This window comes from Oreochromis aureus, linkage group 10 (genome assembly GCF_013358895.1).
Source record: "Oreochromis aureus strain Israel breed Guangdong linkage group 10, ZZ_aureus, whole genome shotgun sequence".
NCBI lineage: Eukaryota > Metazoa > Chordata > Actinopteri > Cichliformes > Cichlidae > Oreochromis > Oreochromis aureus.
In genome coordinates this window covers 21,520,217-21,542,333 of record NC_052951.1, presented here as the reverse complement: position 1 = coordinate 21,542,333, position 22,117 = coordinate 21,520,217, and the positions used below count along the sequence as shown (strand labels likewise).

At 38.1% G+C, this 22,117-nt stretch overlaps 1 protein-coding gene across 1 annotated transcript; it reads right to left on the bottom strand.

The window, feature by feature from the left end:
• Positions 1 to 607: 607 nt before the first annotated feature.
• On the bottom strand, positions 608 to 21,987 carry lars1b (leucyl-tRNA synthetase 1b). The gene is made up of 32 exons (XM_039618622.1): positions 21,854 to 21,987; positions 21,498 to 21,619; positions 21,039 to 21,126; positions 20,845 to 20,925; positions 20,402 to 20,539; positions 19,975 to 20,136; positions 19,626 to 19,738; positions 19,313 to 19,376; positions 18,638 to 18,726; positions 18,258 to 18,483; positions 18,002 to 18,089; positions 17,180 to 17,256; positions 15,692 to 15,745; positions 15,449 to 15,589; positions 15,030 to 15,107; positions 14,858 to 14,943; positions 14,563 to 14,628; positions 14,273 to 14,355; positions 13,175 to 13,313; positions 12,693 to 12,905; positions 11,694 to 11,751; positions 10,861 to 10,924; positions 9,538 to 9,721; positions 9,254 to 9,344; positions 8,900 to 9,040; positions 7,513 to 7,653; positions 6,336 to 6,446; positions 5,973 to 6,083; positions 4,699 to 4,803; positions 3,853 to 3,948; positions 3,474 to 3,606; positions 608 to 1,564 (listed from the first exon to the last, which is right to left on the bottom strand). The coding sequence occupies exons 1-32, from the start codon at positions 21,857 to 21,859 to the stop codon at positions 1,359 to 1,361; spliced, it is 3,555 nt and encodes a 1,184-aa protein (XP_039474556.1). The 5' UTR covers positions 21,860 to 21,987; the 3' UTR covers positions 608 to 1,358.
• Positions 21,988 to 22,117: the final 130 nt, after the last annotated feature.

Sequence of the window (22,117 nt, the reverse complement as noted above, 5' to 3'; positions counted from 1 at the left end):
AATGTTGCAAAAGGGACCAATAGCACAAATGCAGTAAGAGAAGTTCTCAGGCCTGACAAACACCTTGGATGGTGTGCTGGGAGACCTGTCAATCAAATCAATATTTCCATCAGGCTGTAAACATTTTTTTTCCCCCAAATATTGCAAGTTTGACATTTTAACATGAGACTCTGTCATGTAGCCACTGAAGTGCCTGCTGTTTTTCAGACTCCATTTTTCAGCTGCAAGATTGCTGGTTGATTCTGACAAAGAGGTAGAGTAACCTCATGCACAGAGTGTTTTTATATTTTGTTTTAGAACACAGATTTGGTGTATCAACAAAAGAGATATTGGCTATACAGTAGATGGATCCAGGCTGCTTTACTCCTCAAGTACCTCTAACCTTTCACTATAGACATCTAGATTCAACTCATGAATCTTAATTTTAACACTTGACTAACACTAACACTTTAGTTCCCTGTGAGATGTGATGGAGTAGAAGTTAACAGAGGTGTGAAAAGCACAGAGATCTCAAACATGCCCATAAGTATAAATCTTAAGTAAATGTATTTCGTTTTATTGCGCCACTGCCAGCATAGAGGTTAGAGGGAGACAAACACCACAGAGGTTTAATGTTTCATAGGTTTTATTATTTATCTGGAAAAGCCAGACAAGCACCATCCACAGCTAGAAAACAGGAAAGCTGTCTGACAGGCTGGCAAACATAAGGGAACGACACGCCTCACCTTGGATGTATAAAACAACACAAGGCACGTTACCCTCTGTATGAAACCATCAGGCATTCTGGAGGATGCAGGAGCAGTCTCACAACATAAACATACATCAAATCAGAGGTTTTCTGTGACAAGAATAAACTGTACAGACGATTTTAATATGGACACCGCTGACTGAGTTCCTGAGTCCTGCAAAACAGATGACAAATTCTAGTGCTGTCCTTGATTGCAATCATGAAGAAAAAAAAAAAAAAAAAAAAAAGTCAAAACCTTTAGGATAGGTTTGCAGTATTTTGTGATAACTGTTTTGCAATACTGACTTCTTAAGGAGAAAACTGTACCAGAGGGATAGCCCAGAGGCAGATGTGGATGTACTACAAATATAGAATTTGTTTTAAAGAAAAGAAGACAGAAGCCATCATTTCAGGACCAGCTAGTTTCAGTATTTCCTGATGTCACACTAATCAGTTTACAAACAGAAATATCAATTATAAAACAGATACAGCTTTGAGTTGCTGTCCTGATGCTTTAAATCAAAATGAGTCGTTTTGCTGTAACATTTCTTGATGCGTTTGAATCTTCAACAAAGCATTCACTACTGAACATGCCCCCTCACCTCAGTGTGTGTGTGTGATCAATGTTATTCTAATGAACCAGATAAACCAGAGTGTCGCCAATGTCTACAGTGAGGCTGTTGTCAGCCAGAGTGACCCTTTTCTCCTCCAGATTGATGTTGAACACAGATTTGTTGGAGATGAGCAGTTTGCCTTGTTCCTCCTGTCCCAGGACAGGCAGCCGGCGAGGGCCGAGCAAAGGGTCCTCATACCTCATCAACTTGACTCTGGACAGATCTGGTGGAGTGAAGGTAGACAGAGATAGAGGTGAGGCAAGACAGACAAGAAACATTGGAAATAAAACAACTGAGAAAATGCAGAAGTACTGGAGGTGGGATAGATAAACAAGTAAGAAACAGAAAGCTATGCTTGAGATTGGGGAAATTGGAGAATATAAAAGAAGAAGCAGGATGGAAAAATGAAAAGAAAGAGAATTCACTGAGATATACAGAAAAAAAAACTTGAGATGAGACATTACAGGCAGAGAACAGAGAAGTGAAAGAAAACAGGCTACAAAGGAAATTGGGTCATATATTGAACTGTTCTAAGCCAACATTATTCAGTTTTTCTTTTCAAATCTGAAAGCATAACACAAAACTAAAGCCAAACATAAAAGACAATATGGAAACAGCAGAAGCAGAACCTCTCAAAAGGCAGAGTGCCTGGTGGTGCAATCACAGCGGAAAGCTTTCTCAAGCGGTTCGCACAAATTTGATGAAGGATGGCTGGTGGTTGTTGTGTTAGCAACACACTGGCAGAGATATTTGCCACAGTTTTAACGGCATGATATGGCTGTCAGCTGTCATCAGAGAGCTCACATAAATTAGCTTGGAATTAAAGATGACTGAAGCAAAGGTAAATGAACGCTGTACAGTAAGAGTCTTTGTGTAGAGACACTGAGGCTGTCTAAATAGCTGAAAGAGAGTGAAAGAAAGAGAGAGAGAGGTGGCGGATCATCCCAATGCTACTTTGCTGGGCAAAGTTGTTAATGATATGAAGGAAGTTGGGACCACAGTTACCAAGAATACCATTGGCAACACACCACAGCGTAATGGGTTGAAATCCTGCTGTGCCTGCAAAGTCCCCGTGCTCCAGAAGGCACATGAGGTCATGTACTGTAAAATCTTGGATGCAAACCTCCTTCCCCCACGCTGGGTCTTCCAGCATGACAGAGACCCAAAGCATACCACCAAGGCAACTAAGGAGTGGCTAATGAAGAAGCACATTAGGCACTTCAGATCTCAGTCCTATAGTAAATCTATGGAGTGAGCTAAAGATTCAAGTTATCAAGCACCATCCAAGTAACCTAAATGATTTAGAGACTTTCTGTAAAGAGGAGTGGGCCAAACTCCCTCCTGAGATGTGTGCAAACCTCGTGACCAACTACAAGAAACATCTTACCGCTGTGCTTACAAACAAGGGTTTGTCCATTAAGTACTAAATCATGTTTGGCTTGGAGATCAAATACTTATTTCACACAAATCAATTTATCACTTTTATGTAATTTATGTAAAACTTGGGTTGATATTCTCTCTCTTTATTAAAATGAAATTTGCATAAAATTAGAGATTGTTTATTTCTTTGTAAGTGAGCAAACTTACAAATTCAGCAGGGGACCAAGAAATTATTTTCCCCACTGTATGTTTAACCCCCTGTGATAAAGGCCCTTGTAGCTCAGTTATTCAGTCATGTCATTCTAAACTTTTCACAAATGTTAAGGCCACTGTGTACCTGGGGACATTTAAAACTTGAGGTATGGTTTCATACCCATCACACTGGCCCAATCAATTCACTCTGTTTTTTTTTGTTTTGTTTTTTTTTAGATGTTTTCTGTTGTTCACTCAAACCTTCCCCACTCCTTCTATATGATTACAACAGGCTGGGAAAGAGTAGAAAAGATGGGTCAGAAAGATAGAAGACAAATGTGTGTTGAGCATCACATGATGTTGGTTAACTGAACCACCAGGATGTAACCTTTTGCACAAAAAAAGACAAATATTACCAATATTAATGTGTTTTATTAATGTTCATGTGTTATGATTAAATTGTTCCCAAATGCTTTAACTAAACTGAGCAAATACTTTTATCCTCTTTTGATTAAGTCACTAAAAGTAATTTTGGCTTTATTTATTTTTGTCTTACTAACCTTTAATGAGTCTGTTGACCTTGGCTAGCCTGCGGACGATGCTGTCTCGGCTGTCCCCCTGTCGGATGTCAACCTTTGTAGAAAACATGCCATTGCACGGCTGAGGGTTGACCAAGGACACAGAAACTCCAGGCTACAGGGATTAAAAAATGAGGAGAAATGAAAAATGCAAAACTGGCTTTTTGATTTGAGTATAAAACAAATTACTTTGTTCATCACTGGCTGCTGCATAAAATGAAATAAGTCAGTAAAATGACCACAGCCATAAAGAATATATGAAAACTGTGGACAAACGCGTGAGTGAGGAAAAAAAGCTAAAAGTGATCCTCTAACACGCACAAAGTCTAGCCAAAGCTAATAAGCATTGAAAAGTATTTACCTCTGATCTGAAAACACTGAACGGTTTCCCTGGGCAACAGTCCTCCTTCACTTTGTCATCAGCCTCAGAAGCAAACAAGATGTCAATCTGCTCCAACTGTCAAAGAGAAACGATGGAGGGGAAAAAAAGATAATCAGCTCAGCAGTGTAGTCCACAGGGAGTATGTTTACAGGTGCGTTTGGTATGCACACCGGCAAATGCTGGTCGTACTAACCATGCTACAGTAATGAGAGACTAGTTTGTACTTGGGTCTTTAAAGAAGACCAAAAATAGCGACAGACAAAGCGCTTCTCTCCTCATCTGTCCTATGAACTACAAGCCTATTTCAAGCCACACTAGTTAACCCACTTCTTAGAGTTGGTTTGTGAGTAAGGTAATGTATCACCCTTTTTTAGTCCTACATGATACAGCGTATTTCATTTCATTATGTCTTCCTTGTCATCAACTTATCTTTAGCTATGATCTATCAGAAACATGGGAATTTAAGCCGAGCTATTGCTTTGATGTACATTAAGTGCAATTTTCCTTTTCTGTGGTTAAATCTGCTGGCTTCGCAGAAGTATCCTGGGGACTTTGGGCTTTTTTTCCCCCTTTTTTCCCCGCCTAGGCTAAGCTTTTGTGCAGACAGTGGTATTAAGGGGATTTTCTGCAGAGAACTGAGCTCAGGATTTCCTCAACTTACTTCTGCAAAGGGAGTAAAACTCAGCTGTAAAGCATCTCTGTGCGAGTTTGACATTTATGTGAAGACACACTGAACCAAAGTTCTGCACACTTTGCTGCACAGTTGTTGCCCAACAAATTTTAGACACCAACAACGTGGGGTAAAGGTTGGATCATAAAGCTTACCTCCAAAGAATTAGTCAAGTAGACCAGGTTCTCCATGAGAACTGCTCGCTCATCAAATTCCAGCTCCAAATCCAAAACTCTGGGTCCATTCTTCTCCAGGTTCTCCTAAAGAAAAAAAAAAGATCCCATTGTACATGATAAGAATCAGAGCTATCATCACGAATGATCAACAAGGCAATGAATAATAACTCCCATGAGGAGGTGCAGAGGATTTCCTTGGTATAATTTTACACAGAAGCTGAGATATTTGGAAATATAAAAATTCATCTCATTACTGAGGCAATCGTGCTTTAGTTTATAATACAGCGTGCACACAAAGTTCATTGCTATGTTGATGCCACCACCACAAGATTATCAAGAAACAAATGTTTATGAGCCGAAAAAGTTAAAAACAAACAAATAAAGCAGGGAGAGAAATCAACATGAAAGATACAAGACCAGCTTGAGAGACAAACCGTGGATGAATACAAAGCTCATCATGACTATTTATTAGCTTCATTCTGTTTGATCACTGCAGTGAAAGAGCGACACCTGAACAAAGCTCAGAGCACAAGAGATGTGGCTTCTAAAATTTTAATAAGCAACAATGCTTCTGATCATTTATTAGCACCACTTGATCTTGAGTGAATATGTAGCTTTATATAACAGAAACAGCAACTGCAGGCATAATGTTATTTTTGATATTTGTATCATCTGGTGGCTACTGCTTTTAGAAACGTTTTTGTAACGTGAAAGGTGGGGATGAAAATTGTAAATCAAGACATGCAGACCTGCGGCCAAGACAGTGAAGATATTTTTTGTGGATGCTGCAAATAAATGGAAAGTGGCTGACACAGCCCATCAAACGTGTGTTTTGTATTCTTTTAAATCAATAAACACATTAAACTGTGCAGAACAAGTATTCCTGAAATTTCTCTGTAATGTCAGTGTAACACTCGTTCAAATTTTTCATTGTATTGTCTACAGTTTTGTTATTATTTGACACAAAGCACTAAAAAAAAAAAAAAAAATAGCTTTTCAACTCCAATCTTCCCAACAAATTATCAGGGAAGACTTTCCACCAATCATAAGTTGATCAGTGTGAAAAAACAGTCAACTCTTGGATTGTCTGTTGTATAAAAGGCTTATTAAAAAGGAAATCACAAGTGAAAAAACATCTCTGGAAAATTCCATTTATGTATAAAGATGACAAAAAGGTTTATGATCATTGGTGGAGGGTGGGCTGTGTATGTCTTCATAGTGAAACATTAATGCTGGCCTTTCAATATTTTTACCTTGATCATGGCTACAAAAGGCATGACTCTCTTCATGTATTTCTTCAGTTCCGGCAGAGCACCTAGTTCACTTGCTATCACTTTGTTGTCTGGAAGAACCCCGTTGTTGTTCTAGACATACAAACAAGAACATAAAAGAAAAAAAAAAAACAATTACGAAACTTAAACAAACCTGAGCATCGATAGGAAGACACAGAGAAACTGAAAGAATTCAATTACATAATCATTTAATTCTGAAATTATTGATTTACAGAAATAAGCATATTATTGCACCACTAGGCAGACCTGCAGTTCTTTAACAAACAATAAATTTTCAAACCTAATGCTGTGAATAATGTTGGGCTTTGTGTGTTTGTTTCCTACCTTGTAGTGCTTGCCGAGCAGGGATAAGGCACTGTGCTGCCATGGAGGGTAGCTCTTGGCCACGTAGATGGTGCAGTGGGAGGGCTTGGCTGGAGGCTTGGAGTCACCTTTCTGTTGGAAGGAAAACAGGATTAATGTTTGTGTTTATAAGAAGCCTTTCACATTCATCTTGTTTATTCATACATCAGGTCCACAAAACAAGGTGGCCTCAATCAGATTCCAACTGGGTTTGGATTATTCGAGGAAAAAAGCCAAATAAAAAAAACTGTTGGTGTGTGTGTGTGTGTGTGTGTGTGTGTGTGTGTGTGTGTGTGTGTGTGTGTGTGTGTGTGTGTGTTCTTTAGCAGACATATTGATCTGTGAACTTGTATTACATGACAGCTGACAACTGTACTGTATGTGTGTTTTCACACATGTACCTTCATATTATACTGTCACAGTATGTAAAAAGCTGCACAGATATTATTCTTTAATGGGAAAATACTGAATATATGCTGCTGTGGGAATTTCTTGTTTGAATGATTTTACTGTATGTTTCTTGATAAAATATTCCATATTTTCTACTTGGGGGTGGGGTTTAGGGAGCCTGGAGCCTAGAGGTGGAGTATACCCTGGCCAGGTTCCCAATTTTTTTTTTGGTTTTATTACTTTTTTATTTTGATTATATTTTAAATTTTTTGTACATATCACAGATTATCAAAAATCCCCTTTTCTGGGCTGATTTAGAACTCACATGCTAATAACATAGGTGTTACTGCTGAGAACACTTAGGTTATGAAAAAATAACAACTATTTTTAAAAAAAGAAAAAAAAAAAACCTTTCCTGTCTCCTTTTTCTTCTCTTTTCCCATCATCGTTCCAATCCTACCTCAATGGCAACAAAGCATTTCCAGTAAATCAATAACAGAGGCCTGGAAGCCTGAGATATTGCCTGTCTTAGATGTTGTCAATACTTGTTTTGCTTTTCTCTAAGCTGCCTACAGCCACTTATTGAAGTGCGGAACTGTTAACAAACAATAGACTGGCTTTCCTGCTGTGAACACAGACATAAGCTCGCAAGTGTATCAGAAAGGATATAGGATGCTGCTGTAGAGTTACGTCAGTCTGTTTTATGTTGCAACTTAAAACTCACAGCATATCCATGAAGGCAATGTGTACAGACAACTTCATATCTTACCTTGCTTTTAGGCGGAAGCATGTAGGCTTTGAGGCGAAGACGAAGGTCGTGAGCAGTTTCCATCAAATACTGAGAGGAACGAATCAGAACCTCGTCCACGGGCCCGGCCACAGGCCATGATGCCTTCATCAGAGAACCAGTCTGTCAAGCAGAAATAGAGAAGAAAAACGGTCACTTAGTGAGCAGTGTAAACTTTTAAAACCTTTCATGGCTGGGCCCAGCTCCAGAATATCTGCTGGGACTGCTGTTCTCATACCAAGTAGTACGCAGCCTCAGATCCTCAAGTAGAAACCTGTTAACTGTTCCCACCTCAAGTTTAAAGACAAAAAGGCAATCAAGTGTTTGCTGTTAGGCCTGCCCAGGAAATCTGGCTTGCCTCATCAGTGTTTTTATTATTAATCATTTCTTTAAAAAAAAAAAAAGCTTTCTGAAAAAAAAAAAAGCTCATATGTAAGGCTTTTTTTTTTTTTAAATACGCATTTTAGTGTAGATTTGATTTCTTTTGACATTCTTAACTCCATCGTTTTCTTTTTACTTTTAGATTTTTATGTTAATTTGAAGTTATTCTTTACAATTGGAATCACACTGTATCTTATTCCAATTTTGAAATTGCAGTTAAATCTTGCGCGGCCTATGCTAAATGGATTTGGAATTTCTTTTTAATTTTCTCCGAGTTTGTTCTCTTGCTCTGTGTTTCTGTGAAGCATTTGGGTAGCATTGGTTTTGGTAACTGCTACACAAATAAACTTTAGTGTTATCATAACTACACAACCAGAGGTCACAATGGTATCATAACAGTGGCATGTTTAAGTTCTCTGTCTACCGAGTGCCTCTTAGCTCTTTAGTTAGTGCTACTGAACACGTGACTGGAGAACATAGCGGTGTTGGGGCTTTTTTTGTTGCTTAGCGACAGCCAAAAAACCCATTTCCATCACAGCTGCACTCCTTCATATTCATAAATTTGAGTGTTAAAAATATATTTGTCTCCCTGTGCTATTTGAAGTGTGCACCTGTGTGTGCATTTGCTTCATGCTGCAGTGAGAAAAAGGTCCATAGTGTGAAGATATGCTCCCGGTGGATATGTACATCAACAGTGAGAATGTCAGTAACCATTTCACACAGGTAAATAAGCAGCGGGCCCAGAGCTACTGCAGGTCTACCTAAAGCTGTAGCTTTCAGCTCCTTGATCCCAGTTCTACTCATGAATACAAACAAACACTGGATGTTAAAATGTTTCTTTTGACTGTATTCCTGTTTTACTCTGAAATATACAAGACAGATAAGAACTAAGGACAAAAAGGAGAAGTTAGATATGAGTCAAGTCAGAGCACAGAGCAACTCAGAGCCTGAAAACAGGAGTATGATGCTAAATCCATGTGTTTCTTACCTTGCCAAGCAGACCCCAAGTGTATTCACAAAGGTGCGGGCAGATGGGGGCCAGCAGCAGAGTTTGCCTTTCTATGAACTGGAAGACAAGGTCTCTGTGCATGCCTTCGATGGCCAGCTCCCGATACTTATCTTTGGCTGCCTAAATACACACAATAAAACAACACAAGATTCATCAGCGAAACTTGAGTCAGTCTCTTCTACCGTTTTAACGATGACTGCAGTATCCGGAATCTAAATGCTCTACTACTGTTGGTAGATTATGGGTACTTGAAATCATGCTGCAGTGTCTGTTATATGATCTCATAAAATGATTAAGGACTCTCAGAGATGCAATTTTATAAACTGAATTTACCTGAAATTCAAAAAAGCCACTTTTCAAAGCCTCCTTGTACATCATCCTCTCATAGTGCTGTTCTGTCTTCAGGATGCCTGCGTTCATCTCACTAACCAGGAAAGAAAATTATTTTGAAAAAAAAAATGTACTTTTAAAACATTTAACCACAATCAGGCTTTCGCCTTACATTTATTAATGCAGACATAGCTGTGGATTCTTTTGCTTTATCAAGGCTGAAATTCAATAAATTTCAGAACTTGTAAATCCTTTTTATTCCACACCCTCTTAAATCCTCAGACTACCTGGCAAAAACCCGATCATTGAAGGTGTCTGCAGGTCCCGTCCTCAGGTTGTTCTGGTTGGCGATCATCTCCTTCACCCATTCCACCCAGGTGTAGAGGCGCAGGATGCCAGCATCAGCCATGGTCTCTACAAAGTTAGCATCCTCCACTGTGTCTCCAGCATCCGCTAGAGCCAGACGCATACCTGAGAATGGAAATGAGGACGTGTTAAAACAGCAGAATGTACAGATACAATATAAGACATGTAAATATACAGTAATATACAGTCACTCTCACAAACGCAACTGCCTTTGTAATTTGCTCCAGTTTAATATCCAGCTATCTGAATCCTCTATTCAAGATATACAATGAACACAGCACTTTTTTTCTATTCTGCAAAATAGTTCAACAAAAGGTGAAGTACAGAGGCATGTGGAAAATTCCAAAGCTTAAGAACACTTCAGCTATTCGGCAGACATCCCTCCTAGCTTTAAGACAGGAACAACTTTCTGTGTCTATCTGCTGACAGACCATGAAGCTGTTTCCTCGCACAGCAGGATATCTTCTATAGAAGCATGAACTATCCATCTACTCTTCAGCTCACTGAAGATATCAAAAAAAGAAGGTGGAAATAATCCATCTATCCACTGCTAACGTAAAGGAAAAAAGTAAACATATAGAGAGGAAAAACATAAGTCTTGAATTCCCTGTGGATAATCAACATTATACCAAACATAAAAGTTGTAATGCTCTCACTTTCCAGCCATTTCTAAAAACACAATTTATCTTCCTCTTATACTCTTCTAAATATTTTATTTGCTTTTTATCTTTTGAAACCGCATTCCTTGAATATAATACATCTGTGAATACATAATACATGAATGATAGAGGCAATTCTCTTGCAACAACAAAACAATGTGTAGTTGAACAATAATTACAAACTTCTCATCTTAGAGCACATATTGATATTGAGAACATCATGCATTCTCTATTTTAAAGTGTGCATATTACATAATTATACAGAAATGTCTTACTTACAGTCCACTGACTGACCTGACAAACACAACAGCCTATAATACTCAACATCAAAACTTCACCTATCTTATGAAAATGAGTTCATTTTCTAAACACCTTCACCAGGGGGTAAGAGATGTTAACAATATAATCAACCATAATAGCCCATGCACTGGGAAAACACTGTTGAAATCGGTTCCAAATGTACACCTGAAGTGTTTTTCCCAGGTTTCATTGTAAGATGAAAGAGTCATTGAGAAGAAAACTATGAAGAGGGAAAGAAATAAAAGAGACAGAAGGAGAGATAAATCAAGAAGAAACTGATTATACCGTCTGCTGAAAACTTGTCAATGGCTTGGCTGAGAGTGAGGAAATTTCCAGTTGATTTGGACATCTGGTCAATAAAAGAAACAGATGTTAGCAGCCGCAATCTTTCAGGTCTGCCCACCCACACATACTCTTTCTGTGTTTAAAACCACAAAAAAAAAACCCAACTACAAAATACAATCAGCAGGAAAAACAGAAAATGGCATTCCTAAAACCATTCAGAACTTAAAGCTTATTTGAGAAATGTCTGGCTGTTATGTTTAAAATCTGTCGGTCAGTCAAGGAACACAAAAGATCCCATCAAATGAAACCAGAAACAAAGCAAGATTTCATCTTAACCAGGTAACTTTAGGACCAGCCCTAGCTTTCCTGGAGTGTGAAGGCAGTTCTAACGCGGGGGGGGGGATAACTTATGCCGAGATCAGCAGGTATGAAATAATGCCTACTAAGCGATCGCTTCTCCAGAAAAGAGGTTCACTATTCCTTGAAAATCTCTGGATCTCTGTGTGTAGAGAGTAGCAGAGTCTAAAATTTTTCTATTGTATCTAATATCTTTGTATTTCTGTGATGAGCATTAGTGGTCAGAGGCTCCCAACGCCAATCCTTTCATGACAACAAGCACTTAGCTAGATTGGGAAACCCTGTGTTATTTTAGTGAGTTGATGAACTGTTTCATGTGACCTGCTTGACTAAACAGACTGAACTGCGATAACAGAAAGATACACTGGGTATGTTAGACTTGGGGCACAGTACAGGGCCCCAAACTTACAGGGTTATAAACTAATAGCAAATTAAATGATTTTAAAGTAATACATACAGCTTAATATTTGACATACCTTTTCAGAGTTGAGGAGCAGATGTCCGTTAGCTCGCACTGCTTGTGGCCACTTCCCGCTGTAAACAAGAAAAAAAGAGAGAGAGAAAAAAATCCTCCTTTTAGTGTTATCTTGTTATTTTCATCATTACTGCCATTATCATAGTCAAGTTTACCCAAATGCAAAGCTGAGCTCAGTTTATCAAAAAAAATAAAAAAAATCATACCCATTCGGCAAAACAAAAGGAAGATTGGCATTATGTTAAAAATCATCATCATTATGACACTGATAACATCACACTGTATTGCGATTATTGATCTACATCTTAAATGGTAAAAACCACAGTATTATCACATTCTGATAACGTAACATTACCAAAACCTTAAAAAAGGCATATAGTACATGACATAATTATAAATATTCTATTACTGAATCTGAATTATTGTCATCTCACCTTACTGTAGTGTCACCGTAACATAATGAAAAAAACAACCCCAAAACTTCTTTTAACTTATGTACATAAATACAGAAAGAGTTGCGGAAACTACGACACAATAAGATCAAATCCAGTGAGTCCGAGCCAAGAGTGACATCAAATAAGGGTATAAAACAGACTCAAAAGGACTGTTTCCATGGCAACCACTAGAAACTCCAAAAAGTTACTCGTCTAAGCCAAGAATTAGACCAGTGTACCAGTCGTGAACTGCTGAAATGTTTTTACACTTTTACTTTTGCATGTATTAAACTAATGGGATATAATGTGTTAATTAGAGCTCTTTAGAGGTGCTTGTTGTGTTGGGCACATTTGCCAAAAATATTCATTTAACTGTCAATCACATTTTTATGAAACATCAGCTAAGTGGATGTGAAAAAAAATGTCACAATTAGACCAGAGAACATCATTTTTGTAGCATGATAGAGTGTCATTCAGAGCTGATAGCTGGAGGTTCGAATTTTTGTTTGTCACCCCTCATTCCTGTCCTCTTTTTTTGTTCTGGTCAGTCCAGTGGGCAAACTTACTTGTCTTTGGGCCACATGGCCACATGGTTGTACAGGTAGTATGACAAATGGTTGGGCACCAGGTCTTTGCCAGATACACGGACATCCACAGGGTACCAGTACTCAAACTCCCTCCTAAGCCTCTGCAGATGCTCTTTAGGGATGTTGGTCTTAGGGAAAGGAGAAGTCTTAAAGAAGATGAAGTCCCACACCTCTCTAGTCATCTGTTCTGGCCTGTGGTAGAGAAAAAAGGAGAAGAAAAAAAAGACATAAATAAGGCTAGAAACAGAGACTTATTGTGTTCAAGTGAGGAGAAAAGAAGAAATTGAATGCCTGGTGTGACTGTGTGCGTTTTATATAATTCAATAGCTGACTGTACATGCTTCATTTTAATTTGACATTTATTTTAGTGCAAAAGAAGGGAAGCGACTTAAATGAACAATGATTTGCAGATTACTGGTTTCTTCATATTTTGTGTGCACATGCGTGTGATGCATCCATACTTGATGCCCAGTGGTGACTCTCCTTGGCCGTTAAGCACACCTCCCTGCAGAAGGTGAGCTACGGTGTAGTAAGCCATGTAGATGGTGGAGTCTGATAGGGACTCAATCAGCCACTGCTCGTCCCAAGGCAGCCGCGTTCCTATGGTAACCAGGGGATGTATGCATGCACACGCACACATGCACACGCACACACACGAAGGAGAAAGAAAACCAAAATTATTCATTTTATGAGAACCGACATCTCATCTGTTTTAACACAATGTTTTCTTGTCAAACTGCACACACACTGGTGCCAAATATTGAGGAAATGTAGAATAAAGTCTTGGCTTTACTGTGTGATCTTCTGTACACAAGCTGAAATGTAACTCTGTTGTCAAATAAACCGAATCAAACCAGACACCAAAGCAACTTGTGCTTTCACACAAATAGTTTTGACACTTTTTTCCACAGATTAGATTTTTAGGAATTTAGAATCCCTGTTTAGCAAGAATTTACAAAAGATCGACTATTTAAGCAGCCTCAGATCAGCTAAACTCAGGTTGGTGACAATGTTAAACATCTTACAGGCTGCTTGTCTGGTAAAATGACTAGAGAGACTTTGTGCTTTTTATTTTTAAAACATGCGGAGAGATTTATACAGTGAGGAACAGTTTACAGCTAGCCTAGACTGTACTGCAGTGTCCTGCGCTGAATGCCAGCTGGCCTTCACTCTGCATCTATTCTTATAAAAACCATCAGATATGGAGTGTTGCTAGGTGTCCAATCATTAGTCCTTTGTCTCCATCTATAGACCAAGAACATCGCTCAAATACAAGTTCAAATCTTTATATAAAAAAAAAAACTGTTTCCAATTAGACAATCATGATCATAAAACTGCCAGCAAAGCTAAAGATAAATAAGAGTGGTGGTTAGTTATAAATATTCACTGAACACACACACACACACACACACACACACACACACACACACACACACACACACACACACACACACACACACACACACACACACACACACACACACACACACACACACACACACACACACACACACACACACACACACACACACACACACACACACACAGAAACCACCTACCAAGGCCATAGGTACGTGAGCAGGCATGCTCCTGCAGCCAGTCCAAAGTTGCTTCAAAGTTTCTTCTGGTCTCCTCACAAAATCTGTATTGTGTTGCAAAATGAAACATAAAAAAACAAAAAACAAAACATGAATTAGGCAAGACTTTGGATTGAAACGTTTTATTTCCAGCATAAAGCTTATAGGCAAATAATAAATTGGTGTTCTGAACCTTTACAAGATCCGCCACAAAAACACTAGAAAAGACAAATTTGATATATAATGCAAATCAACTGCATTAGAGATCTTACGTTTCCAAAGACTTCAGGGCTTCATTGGCCTGCTGCTTCCAATCAGCATCCCCATAATCCAAATACCTGTGGGATGAAGAAATAATATTTGCATAAGGCTTATTGAAGACAGTAAACACTAACAATGTTTTTAAAAAGTTAAAATTACAAGAGTTTTATGACCAGAATGACTGGAATGAATCTAAACTTAACCAGCTGTTAACTTTTTGTCACTTTGTAATTCAAAGCATCAAACACCAACAATTACGACTTTATTTTACATGATTTATGTGACCACAGTTCCTGCAGCACTCACCACTGGTCACAAAGAGCCACCACACACTCGTCAGCTGAACGTGACATGACCTGCTTTTCTGGCTCCATGTAGATCATGGCCTCTCCCTGGAATACATGAAAATAGAGTCAATAATAAGAAATAAATAAATTAACAACAACTTTTTCTGACATTGCAAATAATTTTTTTTTACCCTTTCAACCATCATCTTCTGGATGGGCTTCTTGACATCCTGGACCTTCTGGCCCTTGTAGCCTTCCACAAGCATGATCTAAGACAGAAGATTATTAGCAGAAAGTCAAACACACGGATGCACTGTTTGAACTATTTACAAGATTTACCAGCAAGTGAGCTATGCCTCACAAATGGTTACAGAACTTCTTCTTGCTTCAGTATTTAACGATGGTAAACAGAAAAAAACTACCTGAGGGTACCTAAAAATCCACAGACAGTTGATGAATAATTTAGGCTAGCCTTAAGCTTCAAATTACTTGATTTGTGCCTGGAAAATAAACAATACAAGCTTCAAACCTAAAAGGGTTTTTGCAGACAGACTGCATTTTGTTGACTAACATAGATGTTTTGAACCCATTAGGGACTAATGGCACTCACCCCTTCATAAAATCCCTTCAGATAAACCTTCTCCTTGGCTTCAGCCAGTTTCTCCTTGTCATTCTGGCTCTGGATCTTCAGCTCATCACACACCAGAGGAGCAGACAGGTTGCCATAGCCTGGGATCTCAATGATAGGGATCTGCACACAAATACAAGCACAATGACTTTGCATGGTGACACTGAATGCATGAATTGTGTGCAGCATAAGTAAAAATGAATGGACTTTACTAGTTCAGCTTACCGGCTCAAAAGGCAGAACCATCTTGTCTTCAATTCCATACTTCTCCCGCAGTGCCTTTTATTCCAAGTCCAAGAAAGAACAGTGACATCAACAAAGAGGATGTGAGAAGAAATGACTACATTTTGTCCACAAAACTAACATCAAATTGAAATATTACGCACTTATGTGAAAGGTTCAGAAATTTTGAACTTATTGCTGGATGGCATCAGAATAGAATTTTATTATACAATACTGGGCATAAGTCTTGAACCTTTATAATTCTTTTGATTCTGCTATGAAAATGGTAAATACGTGTAGTGATTTATTGATACATCTGTACACATAAATGGAAATACAGCAGATAAGGCAAAAACAGAGTCTGCACAATTCTAATGAGCTATTCAATGCAACTTGAACTCTCTTAAGCAAACTTTCTTGTCGTTTCTTTAAGTAGCCTTCGCAAATAGTTCTCCAGGCTTCTTGGAGGACATTCAAAGCTCTTCTTTGGATGCTGCCTGCCTTTTGTTTTGTTCTCTGTTAGTAGGATCCCACAGTTTCAATAATGTTGAGCTCCAGGCTCTGGGGAGTCCATCCCATGACTGATGGTGTTCCACTCAGTTTTATTCATGATTAATTTACTGAAATGCGTCTCGGATCATGGTCATCCTAAAACATGACGACATTACCACAGAAAAAAGAACCTATGTTTTTTTTGTGGTGGATTAAAATGTTATGATACTTTTTTGCGTTCATCATTCCATCAGTTTTTACAAGATCACCAACATCACTGGCTGGAATGCATGACAGAGCCTCCACCGTGTTTTACAGATTTACAGTTATTCACACTCTCTGTTGTACCTCTCTCCTGACCACCTCCCTACATTTGAAACCAAAATCCCAATTTGGATGAATCACTTCCTAAGACCTGCTGCCACTGATTCCATCATGTGGTGTAATTTGGCATACCTCAACCTTTTCTCCCCGTTTTCTTTAAAAATTACATCTTGAGAGCCACCTTTCCTGTGTCAGGTTTTTGCTGTAGTTTTTCACATTTCTTAAAGAAATGACTTTTAAATCATGTTCATCTGCTGTAGATAATTTTTAGGACTGTCACTCCTTGTTGTGTTCTCTACTTGTCCAGATTCCTCAAAAAGCAAATTTCATATCTGGACATGCACACCATGTCCAGATATGTTGAAGAAGTGAAATTGTTCAATCACTGGCATTTTTTGTGTTTTCAGAGCACGAGAAACTCATTTTTGTGACAACCTGCTAGTAACAAAAATGCCTGAAGTAACAAAGTAACGAAGTTCTTCAATATGTTGACTGTCATGTGTAGACACAAAACTATTCATCCCTCGAGTTAGGTGCCTTTTTACGCTTTGATCAGATCAGACAAAAAGACTGGATTGAAAATGAGTGCAAAAGAAGTCAATATCCAAAGAAAAACTGAAAAATATAAAGAAATACAGGATGGCTCAAGACCTTTTCATAGGTTTATATCATCACCTGTTTTTTCTTGATGTCCCTGAGAGCAGCAATGTCATCAGGAGCATCAGATGGTACACTGGTAACTACCCCAGTACCTAAGACAGACAGGAAAGACACAACAATGCATAAAATCTATAAAATGATAATGCAGTTTTTTATTCTTTTCCCTTACCCTCAGAAATATGATGACACATGGGGCATTTATTATTAAAATTGTGACATATCAATTTAGTCATTGAGAAATTCCAATTATTACTAACTCTACAGAGATTCATCAATAGGACACATGAGTACAAAGAGACAAACTACTACCCTGGAGCGACACAGACAAGAAAAATAGATAACTCTGACTTCTAACAGAATAGAAGCACTCTGCAATAAGGTCGATTTTAAATGATTGCAAATGTTGTGTGCTGGAGGGAAACAAGAACTTACAGCATCAATCCTTTGACACTGCAAACAATGCTTCGGAATTCTACCTTGACCTTGTCGTGCTATTTTGAGCCCCAAGGATTTTTCTATATAGCTCAAGCAAAATAAGACAGTGTTATAAAATGAGGATAAATCAAATTTCAGTCAGATTCTGTGCAGAAGACAGCAAGAGGTGGAAAAACTGAACTATTTAGAACTACTTGTGATTGCCAAGTACATAAGAGAGGAGGGTGCCACTCCTCAGGAATATTCCTGCTGTTTTGAGTGCAATCAGCAACAGGGTCCATCTACAACTATGATGCTTAAATGTGAGAAATTTCTGCCTCAAAAGAAACGGCACAATTTCTCAAAAACAAAAATGTACTGAAATTTAAGCTACAAATCTAATCCTAGCATTTTGGCTTATACCTTTATCCTCCTTGATGGTGAGCATAGGGAGAGCATAGATGATCTTATAGGAGGTCAGAGGAGCACTCAGGGCACAGCCGAGGATATCCTACAAAGACCAAAAAAAAAGAAAAAAGGCCACTGAATCAGATACACAAACTGCTGGTTTAATATTAGATAGCATTTTATTTTTTATTCCACTGAAATTAAATAAATCCATCTAAATGATCTGAACTTATTTGCTGTAGCTGGAAGCATCACATGAAAAAAGTAGTACCTGTCCCAGTATTTCCATTATTACTGGCACCACTCCATTTTCCTTGGTGAAGCCCTGGAAAGACATATTCCTGGCAGCCCTTCTGGTGGAGATGAAGACGTCCCCATTGGTTGTCTCAAAAGCAACATACTTCATGTCAGGTCTCACCCAGCAGTTGGTCTGACCAAACATGGTCTCTGGTCTAAGTGTAGCAGCCACCAGGAAGATGTTTTTGCCTTTCATGCCGCTGTGGGGAAGTACCAAAACTAAGGCTTAGTGGCAGGATTTAAAAAGGATGACAGTTATATTCAAGAGGATAAAATCAGTCTTTGTAAACCTGTCATCTCCAAGAAAGTTTTTTTTTCTTTTTTTGTGGAAGTACAGTGTTAAGTATTTGTTACCTGCTATAAAAGACTTTGGATTTGAATTTTGCTGTGTAGGGTTCAACGACCTTCATCTTGATCAGGGTGTATTCCTGAGGTCCAACTCCCTATAAGTGAGGTACAAATGTTAAGGAAGAAAATTTGATAAATATAAGTTCCCGATTCACTACAATTTAAATTGTAAGAAAGTTTTTTTTAAGCATTTCCTGCAGTAAATCTGTGGTTAAATACGCCTAACCATTGTCACTTTATTAGGTATTAAGTCGCTTTGAATGTGGCATTGTTGTTGCTGCTGTTATTGGTCTACTTGGATTTTATGACACAACCATCTCTAAAGACAGAATGATCCAAAAAGTAGACAACTGCTTCGACCCGACAGGAAGGCAACAAAACTGAAATAAGCCCTTGTTACAGACAGAAGGACATCTCTGTATCGAAACTACGAAGCAGAAGACCATATCGGGCCCCGCTCCTGCTAGCTCTTGTTCTGACAAATCTGCAACAACTGTGTGATGCTTTCATGTCAATATGGACCAAAAAACTTGTTGGGGGGGGGGGGTCAACCCCGACACTAGTGAGGTGTACCTAATAAAGTAACCAGTGAGTATATATGGTTCATTTATGATATATAATCTTAAACAATACTACAGTTTCAGAATAAATAAATTTTTCTGTCAAGCTGAGGACGTCTACCTCTCCTGTCTGTCTGTCATGGTCCATGCATGGTTGTCCATCCTTGGGAGAGTAGATGGTATACCTGCAGGGGAGTTCAGAATAGTCACGATATAGACTCAATAATATAAACAGAATATACAGACTCAGAATAGACTCAAAGAAGACTAAAAGAAAGACATCAAATTAAACAGAATTGAGAAAGAAAGCCACTTAAAAAAATTTTTTAAAAATCAGTCATATATAAACTAGGATGATTTTTTCCCCTATATTATTGGGAAAAAACCTAAAAAAGCCTTGTGGTACATGACAAGAAAACCTGAAAGCATCTCACCTTTTACCAAATTTAATCTTTTTCCTCTCTTTTAGTGTAACAAACTGCCACCTGACAAAGGAGTCGTAGAAGGGGTTCACGTCTGTGGTGATGAATGAACGCCTCCAGTCCACCTATGAGGTAATGACATAACAGCATGTCAGCACAGCTGAATAAATTCAGTGCCTTCCTTTAGCCATGAAAACATGGATGCATCAATGTCACTGTACTTTTTGTGTCTATTATTTAAAGATTTCAATGTTTTGCCACATGAAAGTGCATGAATGTTCAAAAGGTATGTGCAGTTTAGTCTTAAAAATAATTTTAATCAAAGCACAGAAAGAAAAAACAAACAAACAGAGAAAGCCACCTTGACTCCCATCAGTTTGAGATCTTTGACAGCCAAAGGAGGGAAGTAATCCAGCCAGTGTTCAGCATCAGCAAAATTGACAATCTCCTGGTCAGTTAAGCCCAGAGACCTCATGATGTCCCACTGGAAAGCGGAGGATCCAGATTTGGCCACTGCTTTACTCTGGCAAAGAAACAAGAAAGAGATTGCAGAATGTTAACAAACTTTCTTTTATCTGAAAAAATGGAGAAGCCATACACTACTTAGATAACAGACTTAATTTTTTTACACCTTCAAACCAAATTTTATGGTAATGCTTTCATCTTAACTCTGCAAATTCTGTCCTGGGTAATAAAGGCCAAAAAAAACCCAGCTCAAGCTTTTATCATAATAGCATAAGTGTAATAAATTCATTTTGAAAATAGCATTTCTGCCCTGTGATGCTAACCTTTTTGCCCTTTGCTTTGTCCTTGATAATGATTTCATCAGATGTTGTTTGCTGTTGCTTCTCTTCTTCCTCCTCTTCTGGAAACTGTGGAGGGTTTCCATACAACTCCATCTCTCTCTTCAGCTTGTCTGCACAGGCCTGATGGATACAGTTATTGATTAAAAATATCAGAAAAAAAACAAAGATCTGTTTAAGAGAGATGGATTATGACAGTTAGATAGTAGCATAAAATAATTACATTAAAAGCTGATAAAGTAGAGTATTAGTACTGGTTAAATGTCATTTTGCTTGCTTAAACTGGCCAGGGACAATAAGAACAAACTGTAATTGCATGTTTATATGGTGAAAAGTGATAAGATTATGTCAGATTATAGACAGCTAGAAATCTTATGAAAAATTTATGAATTAAAAAAAAATAATGAAAAAAACCCAACATTACTTACTTTGATCGGCATTCCTGTACAGTGCAATCCGAATGGAAAGAGGCATTTCTTTCCCTTAAGAGACTGGTAACCAACAGCAAACTGCAGGAAGAGAAATGAACAACAATGGCTAAGAGACCACATATCAAAATGTTTTGATCTTAACTTATTTGCTGCAGGTGCTGACTCAACTCAATGTCTGCCTTTAAACTTACCTCACATTTTGACAAACTGAATGTATGGCCAAGGTGCAAACGGCCATTCATGTAAGGATAGGGAAAGGTGACCATGTACTTGTTTTTACTAGAAGGTGAAAAAAGGTAAGGTAAGGTAAAAAAACAAACAAACAATTTAGCTGCAACCCAATAGGTTTTCCCAAGATTGTAGTGTGAACTATGACACAACATCAGATAACATGATTCAGCAACAAAAAAATGTACTACATACTACATATCTATTACAATATAAAACAATAAGTGTATTATACTTAGTTCTACAAGGAAGTTCTACAGAAACTGGTTTTACATTCCAGTGTGCTGCAAATCTTTGGAAAACTTTCTTTATATATTGGCTTACAGTTGCATATTCTCTATCTGGAACAATTACAGAAATACTGTAAAACTGTTCAGAAAACTGATCACGTGGTTATTCTTGAAAACTGAAAAGATACTCACTTTGTACTTTCCCCGACTGTTGTCGGTGCATCTTGCTCAAATGTTCTCTCCCTCTCCCATTTCTCCTGGATTTCCAATTCAATCTTTCTCAGAAAGTCCAGCTTTGCTGTTCCTTTCCGCTCCTGAAATGTACCGTCGAGCAAAGAATCACAAACTGAATGTCATAACAATAACATCCGCAATATCCAGCTTAACAGAGTCAGACTTTTTTATTTCTGTAATTGTCTCAACAGCTCATGTTAGCTAACTTTGCTAATAGCCACATTGAATTAATGCTCTAAGGCAGAAATTTTCTTTTTTACAAAAAACTAGCATTAACCATTTCATACTACGAGTAATTAAAAGATTGGACCTACCGTCATTTTGTCTAAAACTGCAAGTAATTAGTTATACTGTTCAAAAAGAAGAAATAGTGTATAGTTTGACAAGAGAAACCCACGCCACCGGTGCCTGGCTGATGACACCTTTCGCTTGGTTTTCTGGGAAATGTAGTCCATCTGACTTTTCAGACGTATCTTAACTTATCTGTCGAATTTGCACATTAATTAGAATAGCTAAGATTTATTCATCTTAATTACTTTGATAAACAAATACAAGCCGTCATATGTGCGTTTTGTTTG

Coding starts and splice junctions, on each gene's coding strand:
- lars1b (XM_039618622.1), bottom strand. Junction 6,447..7,512: donor TGCTTCCGCCTAAAAGCAAG/GTAAGATATGAA, acceptor TCCTTCCAACAG/AAAGGTGACTCCAAGCCTCC. Junction 4,804..5,972: donor CTTTTGTAGCCATGATCAAG/GTAAAAATATTG, acceptor TTTTTTCTTTAG/GAGAACCTGGAGAAGAATGG.